This window comes from Carcharodon carcharias, chromosome 4 (assembly GCF_017639515.1).
Source record: "Carcharodon carcharias isolate sCarCar2 chromosome 4, sCarCar2.pri, whole genome shotgun sequence".
Lineage (NCBI taxonomy): Eukaryota > Metazoa > Chordata > Chondrichthyes > Lamniformes > Lamnidae > Carcharodon > Carcharodon carcharias.
This window is the reverse complement of record NC_054470.1, coordinates 136350648-136368105: the sequence shown is the minus strand read 5'-3', so window position 1 is coordinate 136368105 and position 17458 is coordinate 136350648. Positions and strand designations below refer to the sequence as shown.

Genomic DNA, 17458 nt, shown 5'->3' with positions numbered 1-17458 from the left:
CGAACATATTGGTGAGAGAACGAGTGTTGATATGTCCCTCCCCCCGCTAATGGTTGTGTGAGATTCCTGAAAAGAGTTTAAGTGCATGGTGCCATGATAAGAGTTTGATATTGGAGGGTGTTGAAGGATGAATTACCCAGGTGGAGCAGATGAGATCATTCAACCTCTTCCTGCACTGGGTGGCACTTTGGGTGTGGGTGTCAGCCACACTGACCTGCTCTGCTACGGTGTCCAAGGCCTGAGAAGTGAAGCTGCTGTGTTTCTTGCAGCCATCCGTGGGGTAGAGCATGTGCCGTTGTTCTTGCACCCCTCTGACTAAGGCCTGGAGGACCTGGTGGGTGAAGTGGGGTGCAGACTTCGTCCTGAGGCTCCCGGCCTTTCTCTTATGAGTTTCAGACACTTCTGGTGGGCTGGAGAGATTGAGATTGTGTGTTGGACTGGCGCCCGGACCTTCGAACCTGTCAGCTGATGGGCAGGCAGGTGAATCAGCTCCTACCATGCAAGATGATTCAGAGCAAAATGAGCGTCTGCATAATTAATGTTGTTCCAAGTATAGAATCAGGCATGAGTTGCCACCATTACGGAGGGCGGGCTGGGCATTGTTGAAACTGCCCACCACCGCTTTAGTTTTGTTTGGGAGAATTCCACCCTGTATTTTAATTTTACTTCCCAGTAACCAACTTCAAATTATTCCTGGAGCATCCAATGCGACAAAAAGTTTTCCACTGAACATCCTTGTGCAGCAGTATTATGAAGCATTACTGCCTGTCAGCCTCAGCACTGAATGCTCCTATCATTGAATAAAGGACCTAAAATTAAGTTAAGATAACACACGAAATTCAGCATTTGTAATTCAAAAATGATGCAATCTGCAGTAATTCCAAAGTAATAATTTAATTCATTTTTCAGAATTTGTTTTTGGGATGTAAGCATCGCTATCTAGGCCAGCATTTATTGCACATCCCTAATTTCCCTTGAGAAGGTGATGGTAAGCTGCCTTCTTGAACCACTGCAGTCCATGTGTTGGAGGTACACCCACAATGCTGTTGGGAAGGCAACTCCAGGATTTTGATCCAGCAACAGTAAAGGAATCGGCATTGAAAACTGTTTGAGCTTTGTAATCTATGGTTTCTGAACCCTTCAAATGGATTACAGCCTTCCTTCAATTCTACAATCTAGTGAAAATTCACAATCCCACACTCCCAGCAGGGATCTTTGCTTAATTGGTTGAAGAATTGGCAAATGAAATGCAATGCAGAGAAAACATGGTTGCTAATCCTATGCTCCCATTTTGCTCTGGACATCACTGCACACCAGCCTCCTCTAATTGTTAATAATGAAGGAAAATTCAGGAACTACTCAGCAGGTCAGGCAGCACCTGTGGAGAAAGAACGAGAGTTAACGTTTCAGGTTGATGACCTTTAGTTAGATCTGGAAAAAGTTAGGGATGATGAAACAGGTTTTCAGCAAGCACAGAGGCAGGGCAGGTTGGGGGAAGAGACAAAGAAGAACAAAGGGAAAGATTTGTTATAGGTTGGAAGGCAGGCATGGTTAAATGACGAAAGGAATGAATGTGCAAGGCAAAAGGGGATGGCAATGGAACAAGTAAAAAATCAAAAGATGTGTCTGGAGGAGGTGCAAATAGGAATTGCAGCATCTTCACCAACAGCTGCAGTCTGAGGAAATCAGAACAGAGGTTATGATCTGAAATTGTTGAACTCAGTGTTGAGTCTGGAAGGCTGGGGAGGTAAGAGCATGCTTGCATATCTGTTCTCTCCTCCAGTTAGCTCCGGTTGTCTCTGGTTTTGTGTGCCGCCTTGGCCTGCAACAGAAAGGGGGGTGCGATTGAGGTGTTTTTTATATTCATTCATGGAATGTGGGCGTTGCTGACTAGGCCAGCATTTATTGCCCATCCCTAACTGCCCTCTTTAGAGGGCATTTTTTAAGAGTCAACCATATTGCTGTGGGTCTGGAGTCACATGTAGGCCAGACCAGGTAAGGTTCAGCAGATTTCCTTCCCTAAAGGACATTAGTGAACCAGATGGGTTTTTACAACAATTGGCAATGGTTTCATGGTCATCACCAGACTTTTAATTGAATTCAAATTCCACCATCTGCAGTGGAGAGATTCAAACCCAGGTCCCCAGAGCATTACTCCGGGTCTCTAGATTATCAGTGCAGTGACAATAGCACTATGCTACCACCTCCCCCGTAGTGTTATGCAATATATTTGGGTGATGTGACTGCAATGGTTTAATAGCAAGGTGTACAAGTTGTGATGAGATGTGGATGTGAGGCTTGTAACAGTGTTATGTGTGTGTGGCTGAAGTGAAGCAGATGCATGTTGGATATGAGTCCTGACTGATAGAGATGGCTGGTACACGAGTGAAAGTAGGTGTGGTGATTTGAGCAATGGATGGTTAGTGGTACAGTTGGTTGGGTATGGCATTTGAAATTGCGTTCACTGACCTTTCCCATGAGGTAATTAAACTTCTTGTGACACTGCATCCTGGTCTTCAGGGCTAGACTCCTGGGAGTGACCTATAAATCTATCAGCTCCCACTGCTTCTGGAGGGCCCCATCCTGTGGACACAGGACATCTTTCCTTTTCACCTTCTCGATGAGAATTTCAGTGCAGTGTCAGAAAACTTGGATGCCTGCACTCTTCTGTGTTTAGTTGTTCTTCTGTCGTCTTCAGGTTAAATTCATCTCACAAAAGCGGCAGAATTTTACATCCAATTGGGCGAGAAGGTGTCAGGCGAGTGTCCTAATGTCATCCCGCCCACACGCGATATTTTGTTGGTGGGCATGTACAAAAGTTGGAAGTGCGCCCGCCAACAATTAAGACGGCAATTAAGCCCATTAATGGTGGAATTGTCTCCAATTTTTCATGGCCCATCCAAACTTATGGTTGGCGGACAGGCGAATCGGCCAGGCAGACTTTGCGTTTTTCATCAATCCTCATCCAAGGGCAGGATGAGGTTTCCATTATTAAATAAAATGAAAATAAAAATAAAAATAAAAATCCGTGGATGGCATTATCATCATCTATATGCTTAGGTGCCTGATTGTGATGCTTGGACATTTTTTATCTGATTTTCAAAACTTTACTTCATGGTTTTCGGGTCTGCAGCTCCCTAAGGCAGCTCTCTACCTTCAGAGAGCTTTCTCTCAGCGCTCGCCCACGCCCATGTTGATGCACTGCCCAGCCTCCTCACTTTCCTCCACCCCAGCAGCGCTGAACTTTTCAGCCTGTGCTTCATGCTGGCTGGCTGTTAATTGGCCAGCCAGCGTGAAATTGCGGTCGGGGGCTGATTGCAGATAATTTAATTAATTGATTAAGGGCCGTAATAGGCCTCTTAATTGTCGGCGGGCGCGCTGCTATCTCTTGCACGTGCCCGCCAAGCGAAAAATCATGAGAATGCACGATGATGTAGGGACACTCGTCCAATGTCATCGTGCCCTATTTTTCTCCTGTTCGGGTCGGGAGTGCACCAGCCTGATGAGGGAAAAATTCTGCCCTTATTTTTCATGCAGAAATTGGCTGCAACAGGAACCAATTTCTCCCCATTGTTTGCTTTGGTGTGAATGCTTATGCACTCATTCAAAACACCAATACTTTTATACTTTCTTACGCTGTGGAGTACTTTATCATCAGGCATTACAAATTACTCAGACTATTGGAACATGCTACTGTCCTGCCAATAAAAAGTGTAGTATACACTTCCAGTGCATTCTTTGCATTTCTCAGGATCACAAGGGCAAACACATTTCTGAATACACATTCTTACCAGCATAAGGGAGGTATTCTAGAATCACGGCATTGCATAGATAAGTACTTTATATAAAATTTAAATATATATGTAAAAATAAAAATATAAGTTTCTAACAGTAAGTGCTAGGAAATAAAACACCTCATTGAAGCTTCATGATGGAGGATTACACAGCGATGATTCCAAATGCAACCTCAACACCATTTATCCATAATTCTACATGTATTTTTGTCACTTTCATTATTGGTTGCTGTAATTTAGTAATATCATTCAAAGAATAAGAGTGCTCTATATGTTTCTGGACTCAGATTTAATAAAGCTCAGCTTATTTCGTCACTGAGCACAGCATATTCTTAATTGTATTTTTCCTATTATATGCCATTATTATGATTAACCAATTTTGACCTTCTATGTGCAATAAAATCTGTGTCAAAATCTACAGCAAATGGATTTTACATAAATTAACATAAATATCAAGAATCACATGTGGAAAAGAAAACAATGCTGGGACTGGAATAGAAATTTGAATGATTGCCAATTTGAATAGCCTTACATTCAGCATTCATTCATATGGCTGCTGACTGCTTTTCATTTTTGAAAGCTTTGAACTCACTTCAATTTCTCAGATTCACTGTGATTTACTTTATTTTCTTGCCAACCAGAAATTGCTGCACCATTTCTGAAACTCAATTTTGTCCTTCAGAAGTTAATCACCGTTTTTATCTTTACAAAGACATGCTGAATTAGTCTTATTTCCTAATGTGCATGCACATACAAGCAAACACCAACATACGCACGCACAAAAAATATGTTTGACCAAGTCACGGCCAGAGAAAAGGATTTGTTGCTCACTTTTCCCCTTCATAATGTACACACTAACTGTTGTTAGGATGATAAACAGCTCTGTCCAATTATCTGTACTCAAACTCTTCAACTTTTTTTTCAATCTGCAGGACTCCATCAGGACTAAAAACAACAATCCTCTGTACCTGAGGGAAAGCAGGAGTGTTCCAAAGATAATTACCTTGTCAGTTTTGTCTTCTTCATCCTCCTCATACGCTATTAAACTCTCTTCTAACTCTTGCTGTTGAGAAGAAAGACAGAAAGTGCATTGGTCATCAGCAATGAAAGGGAAACACCAAGTTAAGTTATTGGAATCATATTCAGGATATGCTTTAAAAAAAAGCACTGGAAATAGATATAAATTTAAACTCCTTTTCAGGGACTTTGTTATAACATAGAATTCAATTTGCATACAGCAAGCTTCTCCACATGACAAGGAGATAAATAGTCAGATAATCTGTTGTAGTGAGGTTGATTAAGGGATAAATAATGGCCAAGACACCAGAAATCCCCTGCTCTCTTTTGATTAGTGCCTAGAAATCTTTGACATCCACCTCAGAGGGCAGATGGGATCTCAGTTTAACATTGGACCTGAAAGACACTGACTTCAAACTGCAGCACTCTCACCACTGAACTGAAGTGTCAATCTATATTAGACTGGTAATTTCCTTCAAGCTGCTCCCATTCTATTCCTGTAGCTTCACTGGAAGGGTGGCAGGAACCTTGTTTATACACATAAGAGAATTTCTGCTGCATTTAATTGGAAGCAAAGCTGTGGAAATTCCTGGCCTATATGCTCATGCATGTGGAATGGAACCTGAACTCACCACTTTCTGACACAATGGTGAGGCTGCTACAACTGAACCAACACTGAGACCTCTGCTAAATTTGTGGGAATGAAACCAGACACAACTGGGAAAATACTCTCTTGCACAAAAAAGTTTCTGAATGCATGGCGGATGTAGAGACACGGGAATTCATCTAACTCATAGTCAGTCAGCATCATTGCTGGTACAGGGTATGATCCACAGTGACAGAATCAAAATAAATATACAACAAGCAATAGATTTTGTGCCTTCAAATAAATACATGAACTGGGGCCAGAACTCATAATCAATAGGCAATAAAACAACAGTTAAAACAGGTAAACCAAATACAAGTAGGAACCTAGAGAAAAACTGGATGCAAAATGGAGAAGGCAAATGTGAGCAAAGCACGAGTACGGAGCCAGGATTCTGCATCAAAATTTACTGCATCTAGTTAAAAAACTGGCTGATACATGGGAGCCAAGGAATCACACAAGGGAAGCTTGAAAAAATTACAATGCCAACATCAGAACTAAGAGGCTATAACTAACAGGAAAGATTGAACAGCTTTGGGCTCTGTTCTCCAGGAAAGGGAAGGCTGAAGTGTTATCTGATAGAGATTTCTGAGATATCGAAGATATTGTCACGGAGACCAAAATAAAGGGTCGTAAAGATAAGAGAGTCACTAATGATACCACTAGGGAATTCAGGACAAAGGTCTTTACCCAGAAAACGGTTAGAATTTTTTTACAATCATGGGATGTGGGTATTTCTGGTAAGGCTAGCATTTATTACACATCCCTACTTGCCCTTGGTGGGCCACCTTCTTAAACTGCCGCAGTCCATGTTGTGTTACACCCACAATGTGCTTAGAATGTGGAATTTGCTACTACAAGGAGTGGCTGAGGTGAATCGCATAAATGCATTTAAGGGGAAGCTGGATAAACACATAGAATGGATTAGAAGGTTACGCTGATAGGATTAGATGAAGAGGTTAGGGAGGGGAGTGGCGTGGAATGTAAACACTGGCATGGATCAGTTGGGCCGAATGACTTGCTTATGTATTCTACATGCTATCTAAAAAAGATGATTCAAGGGAGAGAAAGGGAAAAAGCTATCACCGAGTCTGCTCTGAAACTGGCTGCTGGGAGATACATGCATGTGTTGTAAAATGATGACATGTAGCTTTAAGGGGGCTCTGAAGAAGAGTCATACAGACTCAAAACGTTAATTCTGTTTCTCTCTTCACAGATGCTGCCAGACCTGCTGAGTTTTTCCAGCATTTTGTTTTGTTATTTAAGAGGATGTATCTTAAACTGCTGTCAATCACAACTACTACTGACATAGGATATTAAGTATTAGTCCCATGACTTTAGTCAGTTTGCAAGCAGCCGGACTAGAGATTAGATGTACTATACTTAGCCTCTTAGTTAGCACTATCTGTACATAGTCTTATTTTCAAATAAAGAACACATATTATCGTTTCACCAATCCTTGTGTATGATTGGTATGTTTACATCAAAGAGAAGAACGATGCAACACATGATGAGGGGAAAAAGTGAATGATACTTTCTCCTGACCTTTCCTCTATTTAAGTCATGTCTAGATAACAGATCATATTTTGTTTGATTTAAAGATACCATTAAAGATGGGTTATCTCCTTATGGGTTTTACTGGCATGCTCAGTCCCTGGGGCATATTGCTTAGAAACACTGCAATGAAATGCCGATTGACATACAAAGCCAAATTACAACAAATGCTACATTTGTTGCAGCACAAACATTATTGAAGCTAGGATCCAAATCTAAAATGAGTGAGGCCATATGCCTTTTGTTTGTGGTGTGTGAGCTGGGCCATGAAATTTGTATTCTCTCTTTGTTAGAACACTCCATCACCAGTAAGATAATCTATTCAGTGACGCAACTGTACCGACAAATTGGAAGAAACTGCAGCTAAGGCACCTGGACTGCAACTATCCAACTAGGTAGCCATTACTGCTAAATAATTCTACCGAAGTATTCTCTTCTACTGACTTCAAAAAAAGGGCTTGGTGTCAGTTCACACCTGTTTCTGGTTTAACTTCTCTCCTATTTTCAACCCTGGTGGTGATCAGGTTTAAAGGCCTTGGCCTTTCACCTAGATTACTTAAGAAAAGATAAGGCAAAGGTACAGGGTATCAGCCTTCAAATATTTAACATCACAGAGAGGTAATAACAATTCGTACTCATAATAGATACCCTGTTGCTCCCTCTGCTTCCACAAGGTATGTGTCTCAGCTGAGCCATTGGATTGGGGAAGTGGAAATCCTTCCCCTGAGGGAAATCAGAAACTGAGATTAATCTGTTCCACTACATGTAGGACATAGTACTTGATTCAAGATTGGCAATGGTATAGGCCTTGCAATCCAATGCCTGTCTTTAACCTCAGTTGTCAGTGGTCTAAGGTCATTCAACAAAGGAAGGGAAAATCTTACAAAAAGAGGGAAAATTGGAAACAAGTTTAAAATAGAAGTTAAACTCCTTAAAACATAGAGCAGAGGACAGAAAAGAAAATCATTTAGTGATGAAAGATATCCCTCACCTCTATTTTTCCCATTGGGTCAAGTGCACATCCATGATGTTGATGCATCTCTTTAGCTGAGTTGGGAACACATTTAACAACTACTGGTAAGCGGCTTTTGAGGCAGGCAGGTCATCCACTCCACTGTGGATGCACCCTGACTGTCACAATCCCAAGTCAGGCACAATGCATATTCCTGGCAGGCACTAATAGAATGCTGGCTGAGGTGATGAGCTGGTGATTTGCTATGGCACCACACTGTAGGATAAGTGGGCCCAGGGAAAGAGGGAATCAGGATGAAAACTACAAAATGCTGCAACTGTTCTAGAGGCTAGACCCTCTATTAAAATTTCAAATGTTCAACTCAAATCCCTTAGCAATGTTGAACACTAGGAATGTCGAGGCATTGATTCTGTCCACCATTTCTGGGAAACAACTGGTGCGATATATTTTGAATACAGTTTTTCCCTCATATTCATGGCATCATAATACACCTGCCTGTTTTGGGCCCAACATATTTCTGTCTGTACATTTACAGATGATGGAACAAGATTGTTTGTCAATCTATTGAACACAGGATAGAAAGCTGTCAATGTCCATTTCTTCATTTTTTTTTACAGCAGCACTTAAATTGCACAGTGTCATCATTTGACAAACTTTTACACATCTCTGTACAACTCAAGCTTCCAATAAAACACTATCAGCTGTTTAATTGACTTAAAATAATATCAGTAACACCAACTTAATTAGACAAATAGAATAGTTCGCAGCAGGTGGTGGAAATATTTTATTAAAAGGGAATGAAAGGCACATTATCTGGATTTACTCTACAATTTGTAAACCTTTCTCACAATCCACAGCAAGGCTAATCCTTTGCTTACGAAGCAGAATGTGCACTTATGCAGCATCGAGTAGTTCAATATTTGCAACCTGCACATATTTGCATATGATGTAAAAACGACACTGGGAATCTCTTGAAATATCCTATACCACTGTGTAATTATTTACACCTTAAACCAGTTGATGAAATCAGGTAATGATGGAAATCATGGTTGTGCTTTCCTACTGATGCACTGACAGGTTATAGACTGGGGAATAACAGAAATATTGGATTCACTACTGTCTTAAATTAATTAAATTGCAATGTGTGTAACAAATCAATCACAATTCATCTTCAAATATTACTCACTATTTGGTACTGTTTATTTAAAGGCACAGGTCATTTTTGTTTTCTCCAATTTCTGAATGTACAAATCATGTGGAAGATTTTTTTGATGTTCCTGACTAGTTCCCAATGACAAGTATAGCTACATATGAATAATATCATAGCTGGACTATTAATCTATGATGGAAATCCTCAGTGGTACAACTTGACATAAACACAAAAGCATTCCACATATCACAGAGACTCCATTCTCTTATGGTTTGGATATCTTACAGCATCATTAATTACCTAATTATCCTAAATCCTAAAACTAACCTTCTACGTATTCAAGTAATCAACTGACTCTTGATAGTTACATAATACCGTTATCAAAATCAAAACCAAAGATTACAACTAAATCTCTGCACATACAAAAGTCTTTACTGTGGTCTTAAATGACAAAACAATTTCTACATTTGCTGCCACTTCTCGCTTTCCAGGATCATGGCAACAGCAGCTTTTATCCATGATCCATCCTTTACTTTCCTCTGTAGTCCAGGTTTCAAGCATAACTACCTTACAACCTATGTTCCACAGAGCAAAGAGCTTGGGGTTTGTCACAATGGCAAGTGAAAAGAATACCAAGTGTTTTACCTTTTTCTTTATTTTCAATGAGTGGGAGAGAGGGCTAGAAGAGATTCGAACAGCTCATAGGATATAGACTAAAAAACTGTTCAAACTTATTTCACTCATGACACTGTAGGTAAGGGCTGAATTTTCACTCCTAAGTTGGCAGTACCTTTTAGATAGCCCGCCTCGGCACTCGGCAGCCCCTGTTTCCACTATTTCCAGGGAGGTGGGTGATAACTGGAGTCAGCTTGCCCCTGGAAACAGTGGGGAGGCAGCCACATCAGTTGCTGGGCGCTGAGCCAGGCTGTTTAAACAGCCATGCTTCGGTGCAGTGGGACTTCATTCCTGTTATGAAAAAAGCAATAAAACCAAAAACAGCCTGCTAGCCCTCATGCCACAAACCCTCTCACTCCCCATGCCCCATCCATGCCAATTCATGCCACCTCATGCCCTCTACTCAGCCCCCATGGCCCCTCCTACCCTCCATGCCAAGCTCTGCCCCTCTACACACCCCCATGGCCCTTATAGCCCAGTTATCAACTTAATTCTAGCTCATGCCAACCTCTGCCCCCCACCCTTTGCACTTTCACCCTCCATGCCAAATCACCCAGTATCCATCATGGGCAGACCTCAGGAGCCACAGTGAGATGAAATAAAGTGAAGTTCTAAGTATCTATTGCAGATTTCACCATTGAAACAAAATCTCCCATTGCTAAAAACCCATTTAATACATTTAAATACCTTCAAACACTTAATCCCTTATGAAAATAAACATTTCATTCAAGTACTTAAGCCATTATAAAACAAGCATTTGTATTCATAGTCGCACATCAAAAACTTATAACCACTTGCAGCTATCAATCAAACTGTAAACTTAGAGGCCACCCACTGTGATAATGATAGTTTGAGGAATCAGTCATGCAGCACTCATTGAATAATGAAGCCCTCAGGTTTATGTCAATAAATATAGTGGGATGAATTTTACGCTGATCGGGCAGGCATGCACCTAACCCGATTGGACATGAAATCACGTGAGATGTTGTCAGGCGAGTGTCCTGATGTCATCCTGCGCTCGCACGATATTTTGGTTGGCGGGCGCCGCAACAGTTGGAAGCACGCCCGCCGACATTAAGAGGGCTATTAAGTCCATTACCAGGGCAATTGTCTGTCAATTTACGTAGCCCATCCAACCTTGTGATTGGCGAATTGGCCAGGCGGCCTTTACATTTTTCAGCAAACCTCATCCAAGGGCGGAATGAGGTTTCTGTTATTAAATAAAATAAAAATATAAATCTGTGGACAGGTTTTTTATAATCTATATGTTCAGGTACCTGATTGTGATGCTTGGACATTTTTTCCCTGATTTTAAAAACTTTATTTCCTGGGTTTTGGGTCTTCAGCCCCCTGAGGCAGCTCTTTGCCTTCAGGGAACTTTCTGTCAACGCTCGCCCACGCCCACATTGATGTCATCATCCACCCTCCTCCTGCCCCTATCCCAGCAGCGCTGAGCTTTTCAGCATGCGCTTCATGCTGGCTGGCCTTTAATTGGCCAGCCAGTGTGAAATCATGCTTGGGGGCCGATCGTGATCAGTGGTCTGTTTCCTGACTGTTCCAGGACTCGCCGGTTGCGCCCACCCACTGAGCTGAAATTTCGGGCCAGTGAAATTGTAAGCAGCCGCTACAGCAGGCTTTTTTTTATTTTGAAGGGCTTTGAAATTTAAATGCCTTTACAGCTTGACAGTTCCAATTAGCTTATCCATTTTTTATGCACATTCATGTCTATGTTTAACAACCCGAAAGAGCACCTTAACTCTCCCAGAGGCACTTGACCTCTCCCAAAGGGCACCTTACCTTTCCCTAAGTGGCACCTGAACCTATCCAAAAGGGTCCCTTAACTTTCAAAAAGGGAACCCTACCTCCCCAAATGACTCCAGCAGCTTTAGACCTTTTGCTCAAATGTCAAAAGCCCACAAGTCATGTTTTGCACATTCCACTAATGGAAATAGAATCTGTTTGAAGGCAGCTGCAATTTTACATTTGCAGTTGTCTCCATGAATGTGCAAACTATGACCCAAACCATTCCACACTCTGGTGAAAATGGTAGATTCGGGTCGGGACTTCCAGAATTAGGGATCCGGCGCCATTTTGGCTAAGTCTGGCCCTTCTCTCCCCATGGAAATTTGGACCTAAGTGTCAGCTGGATTGAAATATTGCACCTAAAAGAAAAAGAAGTCTTTGCTAAATTATTATGCTCCCTCAGAAAATTAAAAAAGGGATAAAATGATTGGCATTGCATTGGTGGAGGAGCATTTAAATAATTGATGTAACTCCAAAATCACACTGAAGAACAGCAATTAATTTTCTACGCTGTACAATAATTGATAAGGGAGGTTATAAATGACTCCTTGAAAATAACCAGCATCATGTATGAATGCATGAATTAATTCAGGTTATTTATATACAATCAAAAGGCTCTTCTCAGCCAATAATAATAATCAAGACTTAATCCTATTCAATTTTTTTTACTCAAGCCTTTAAAAAGTGTCGATGTGGTTAGCATAAAATGTAATTTTAAAATAAGCATGTGAACTTGTTGATAAAAACAAAGGCTGATTTCCCCAACAGTCCATCTTTTTGAGGGAGAGAGTAGAAAAGTTTTATTTAGTTCAATAATTTTTTTTTTAAGAGCTGTGGTTAGCTTTTGTGATATATTCAGCTTTACTAGTATGACATTTGGATCTGAAGTTAAATGGTTTACTTCCACTGTTTCATGAAATACTAACAAGAAAATAAACTAATGCTTTTCCTATTGCTTAAAAAAACACAAGCTAAAACTAACGCAAGGTCAAACTCAATGCTTTTTCTGAAGAAAAACAATTCTTTTATTCAATTCATTTGATTCTGACCAACTGAATTGCATTTTTCACTATCATAATGTACAGTTAAATGTCTTTATCCATTCACGGTCCACAATAATATAAGGCACTCTGAGATGGCTCTCTATAGGTGAGGAGCACTACCGAAATGTAAATAGTTGTAGTTTCATAAGTGAGTGCATTTAAAACACTTAGGATCCAGGCAAATAGAAAAGAATGTTCTGCTGTTTAATTTTTTTATCCTGACTTGAAAGTCTATCAAAAGACAAAATATCTCCTTTGTTTCAAAAAGTATTCAATAAAAGAAGTCTGAATAAATTTAAAAATTGATGACTTTATTGAAAGTTAAAATGGATTCAGGAAAATGACTCTAACCTCATGGTACCAAAGATTTGGGTGGGAGATCAATTAATCTAGCTGGCCTGGACTTGATTTCTCCATGACCCATGGCACATAAATAGATCACAATGTATGTTTGTGTGGGAATTGATTTACATTTTATGTGTGTAAATGTAATAATAGGTTATTGACATTGTATGGATTGAGGTCTGTCTAGAAACATTGAGGTCAGTCCATAGCACCTATGGTTCAGCTGACTTCACATAGAGTCAATAACCTAGTTATTAGTCATTTTGATCAGTCTCTTTTACAACGCGCAGTCAGTTTGTCAAAAGCCGTAGAGATTTACTAACCTGTGATCACTTCTCATTAACCTTTTGGCTGCTGACTTTGTAGGAATTTTGCTATTTATGCTACTTTCTTATTTTAAAGTTTTGTTAAGTCAGTGGGGGTGAAATTGGCCTTCAGAAGTTGTGCAAAATGGGCAATGGCAAACCGGCAGCCCATTTTACATCACTCTTGGGGCTACATCTTCCAGTGGGCGAATGGGGGGTGGGGCCCGCTTGCCAATGTGTAAAATGACGTGGGGATACGTTGGGCGTGCGTCCAACATCACCCCACGTCATTTAGATTTTGAGTTCGGCGGGCGCACAGCCGAGTCAGCTGCATGCCCGCCGAACTTTCAAAGGCCTATTAAGGCCATTAAAAAAGTTATTAAACTGATTAATGGACCTGCCTGTCCAACCTTAAGGTTGGTGGGCAGTTGAAGAGGCCAGGTGGCCTTCAGAAAAAACATGAAACCTCGTTCACAGGCAGGATGAGGTTTCATGAGGGTATTAAAATTTGTATGAAATGCCTAAATAAAAGAAATTGACATGTCCCAGTTCATGTGACAGTGTCACATGAGGGGACATGTCAATAATTTTTTTCTTGAATTTATTCACTGTTTGAAACCTGAGCCAACCTGCTGCCTCAGGGAGAGCTGTGCGCTCTTTTGTGCGCATGCGTGAAAGAGGGCACTTCCGGCTCAGGGAATCCCCACCCCTCCCCACGCCCGACAGGGAGCGCAAAGCGCTTCCTGGCGCATGTCACGCTGGATGGGCTTTAATTGGCCCGCCCATGTGAAAAGGCGGCGTGCCCCTGACCAGGGGCACCGATAGGGAGACCGCCCACTCCCACTCAACCCTCCCCGCCGGGACAAAGATCCAGCCCTTGATTTCCTTTTCCTAAAAAGATCAATTTCATCCCCTATGTGTCAATGATGAATAGGAAAATACTGATCAAATAAAACAAATAAAATAAAACCATAATATTATGAATACAGAGAACTTGTAAAGTAGATGTTATTAAGGATTCCTCTTTAGTTTCTGTCCTTTGCATGCTTTGAAGTTTGTAAACGTTGAGCTTTATCACATTTGTACAAAACAAGTATCAGGTGGGTTAAAAAAAATGGAAGTCAGTTTTGATGTGTGCTTAGCCTTCCCATCTCCCTCTTCTTGCCTAACAATGTCTGTGGGATGAGGTACTTTGGACCCTAATGTAAAACAAACTTGAGATGCATGAACTGTGGAGTCTCCATGCTGCCAGTCTTCACATCATTATTGGTGGCTTCAGGTGGGAGTCAGAATGTTAATGAGATCTGGGAGTTATAATGTCCCGGCCCTCTTGCTGTGAGGTGCCGCATTGATCATTGTCCACTTCAGCCCCCACATCCCCGATTCCTGCCCCAAGGTAAAATCAAGGCTAAGAAACCTGGGAGTTTGATGTGTTTTCTTCAGCACTTCTAGGCACTTAGCTGCAGTAATTCTGCAATAATCAATAAAAAACAAATAATGCTCAAGACCAAAATAACGAAAGGAATCTGTCCTATGAATTAAGTAGTTCTTGTAAAATTAGTAGGATTGACTATGCCTTCTATTATTTAAAGATCTAATTTCCTTGTGATTTCTAAATCCTATCAACTCTTTAAATAAGATTGCAAGGATCTGACAAATTATTGTGAAACGGTATGATATTGTAAGATAACGTTGCATTTAAAGAACACAGTCAATCAGAATGAAGAGTCGTAGTGTTTTAAATTCACTAACAAATCACCAAATGTTGCAAAGAGTAGTTGATGGCAGGTGTTGCAAGTTTTGAGAGTAAGTTAAAGATTTGGGGGAGTGAATTTCCAAAGGAGTTCCAAGATTCTTCCACTGAATTTGGGGCTGAGAGAGGGTGAACACCACTGGAAACTCTCTCTCCATTAACATGAGTAAGAGTTAAGGCCTGTAAATGTGACAATAGAAGCAGGCAAATCTTTATGAACCTAAGAATTCGTTGAAGGGATTGCAGAGTGAAAATTTTCATTACAAAAGAATTTTTCTAAATTGCATTGTAAAAATTGTTCCATATGATTGTGGATTTATTACTATCATTTACATGCCAAATTTGGCAGGTTATTTTAACTTGTCATTTTGGAGAAGTCAACCTTTATTTTTGCTGAATGACAGCTGAGAAAATGCCTTGCCCAAAGCACCACTTAATGATGGCACAGATACCACAGGAGGATCTTCAGTGGGATGACAAATATGCTCAACTGTCAGCTGGTGAACAAAAATCAGACTGATGTCATGCCAACTCATCAGCTACATTTTGGTGTCGGGATTTTCATTCTGTGCTTTTTATTGTTCACTTGTTCCTTTTTCTGATCCGCTTGAGATGGACTTTGAATATAAACAGCACATCTGTTACAAATTTCACCATATATATTACTCAGATCACCAGGATAAAGGGTTTTCTCTGTTATGCTTGGCAAATGTTCAGGAAAAAAAGTAGTCATTTCATGAACAATGTCTCCCTCTGCAGGACTAGCTTTACACACTGACTTTCTGAAGCTAGAGCATGAATTATTCACCATTAATAAATTCAGCACTGATGTTGCACAGTGTACGTAAAATATACCGGCTTCAAATTTCAATGATGCACGTGTGATTAATGTACAAATTGGTTAGCAACTTGTGGGGAGGAAGAAATACCCCATGAATTGTGAATTGCCACAAGTTACTGGGCGATTTCTGCTGCACCACCATTGCAAAAATGGCATCTTATCCTTAATCTGCCTAAGGTTTATGCATTTGCCCATTAAATTCACCAGAGAAAGTTAAGTCCTATAACTATAACACTGTAAGTACCTTTTCAACAATCAACTTATCAGTAAAATATGAATGTCCAGAAATAGTGTTCTGTGATATCAGCACAAAACAAAATAAATTGATTAAATTCTGTTCAAAAGCAATGTAATTTCACACAAAGTAGTTAGGGCATCAGTACAATAATATCGCAAAGCAAGATTTCTAGGCAAGAGTTCAATAAGAGATGATAATCAAAGTAATACCAGTTGATAATCAGAGTAATAACACAAACAATATTCTCATTTCTGCATTCCACCACTATTATGGTTTGCAGCATAATTTATTCTGGCAAAACTGTGAAACTGGCAACAACTCCTCTATGTGCAGTTAAAAGCAGAAATTCAGAAGTCAGTGATTCTATGTGTGCTGTTGAATTACCCTCAAATTGCAATCAATTAATCATCACTGAATCGATGGGAACTGACCTTTATACAGTGTTACTCTCACTATAAAATTCCTTGAAAAAGTTATACCTTGTTGAATGAGGTATAACTGGATTTTTTAAATAGTGTATTAAATTCACGGCCTGAATTTTTCGCTTATTCAGCACACGCAATTAGCGGGCCCGGGAGCGGATAGGAAATGGGCCCCCGACTGCGATCAGCCCCTGACCGCGATTTCATGCTGGCTGGCCAATTAATGGCCAGTCAATGTGAAATGCGCACTGAGAAAGGTTCATCATTGCTGGTGGGGGTGGGAAGAGGGCGTGCACTGAGGTCACTGCAGGTGCTGGTGAGCACTTCCATTGAGCTGCCTGAAGGCAGGCAGCTGCCTCAGGGAGCTGCAGACCTCCACAGAATAAACAAAACAACAAAAATGCTGCAAAATATATTCATGCAGCACAATCAAGCATCTGAAAGCATATCTCATAAAATAAACAGTCCCCCGATATCTCTTTTTATTTTATTTCCCCATGGAGATTTCATCCCACCCTGGATCGAGGTTTGAGCAAAAACGTAAAGGCCACCTGGCCAATTGGCCAGTCCGCCAACTGTAAGAGTGGACGGGCCACAAAAAATTCACTTTCAATTGCCTCCTTAATAACTATTGCGAAGAAACCTTTCCGGCCCTGAAAACCTATTTTTATATTTCTGAAGTGTTAAATTAATCCACTATGATAATTTTTTTAAAAATTATTAATTTTACAGAATGTATGATATTTCAGTTTCCACCTAATTTCATTTGCATAGCCCAATCATTTATTTTGTTCTCTGTAAAATGTAATTAAAAGCGAAGGATAATCAGGGCATTTTACTTCCTAGCTCGTTGTCTATGAGAATACTTCCATGCAATTGTTGTTTAACTTATTTGATGC

General features: G+C 40.5%; 1 protein-coding gene across 9 annotated transcripts in view; it reads right to left on the bottom strand.

Annotated features, from left to right (window-relative positions):
• Window positions 1-17458, bottom strand: part of mctp1a (multiple C2 domains, transmembrane 1a) — a 733548-nt gene that overhangs the window by 105160 nt on the left and 610930 nt on the right. For all 9 annotated transcript variants that reach the window (XR_005942877.1, XM_041186933.1, XM_041186932.1 and 6 more), the window contains one exon: window positions 4798-4857. Coding sequence is in view for 8 of the 9 variants with exons in the window: in XM_041186933.1 (XP_041042867.1) it covers window positions 4798-4857 (60 nt within the window). In the remaining variant the exon portion in view is untranslated. The remainder of the gene's footprint in view (window positions 1-4797; window positions 4858-17458) is intronic.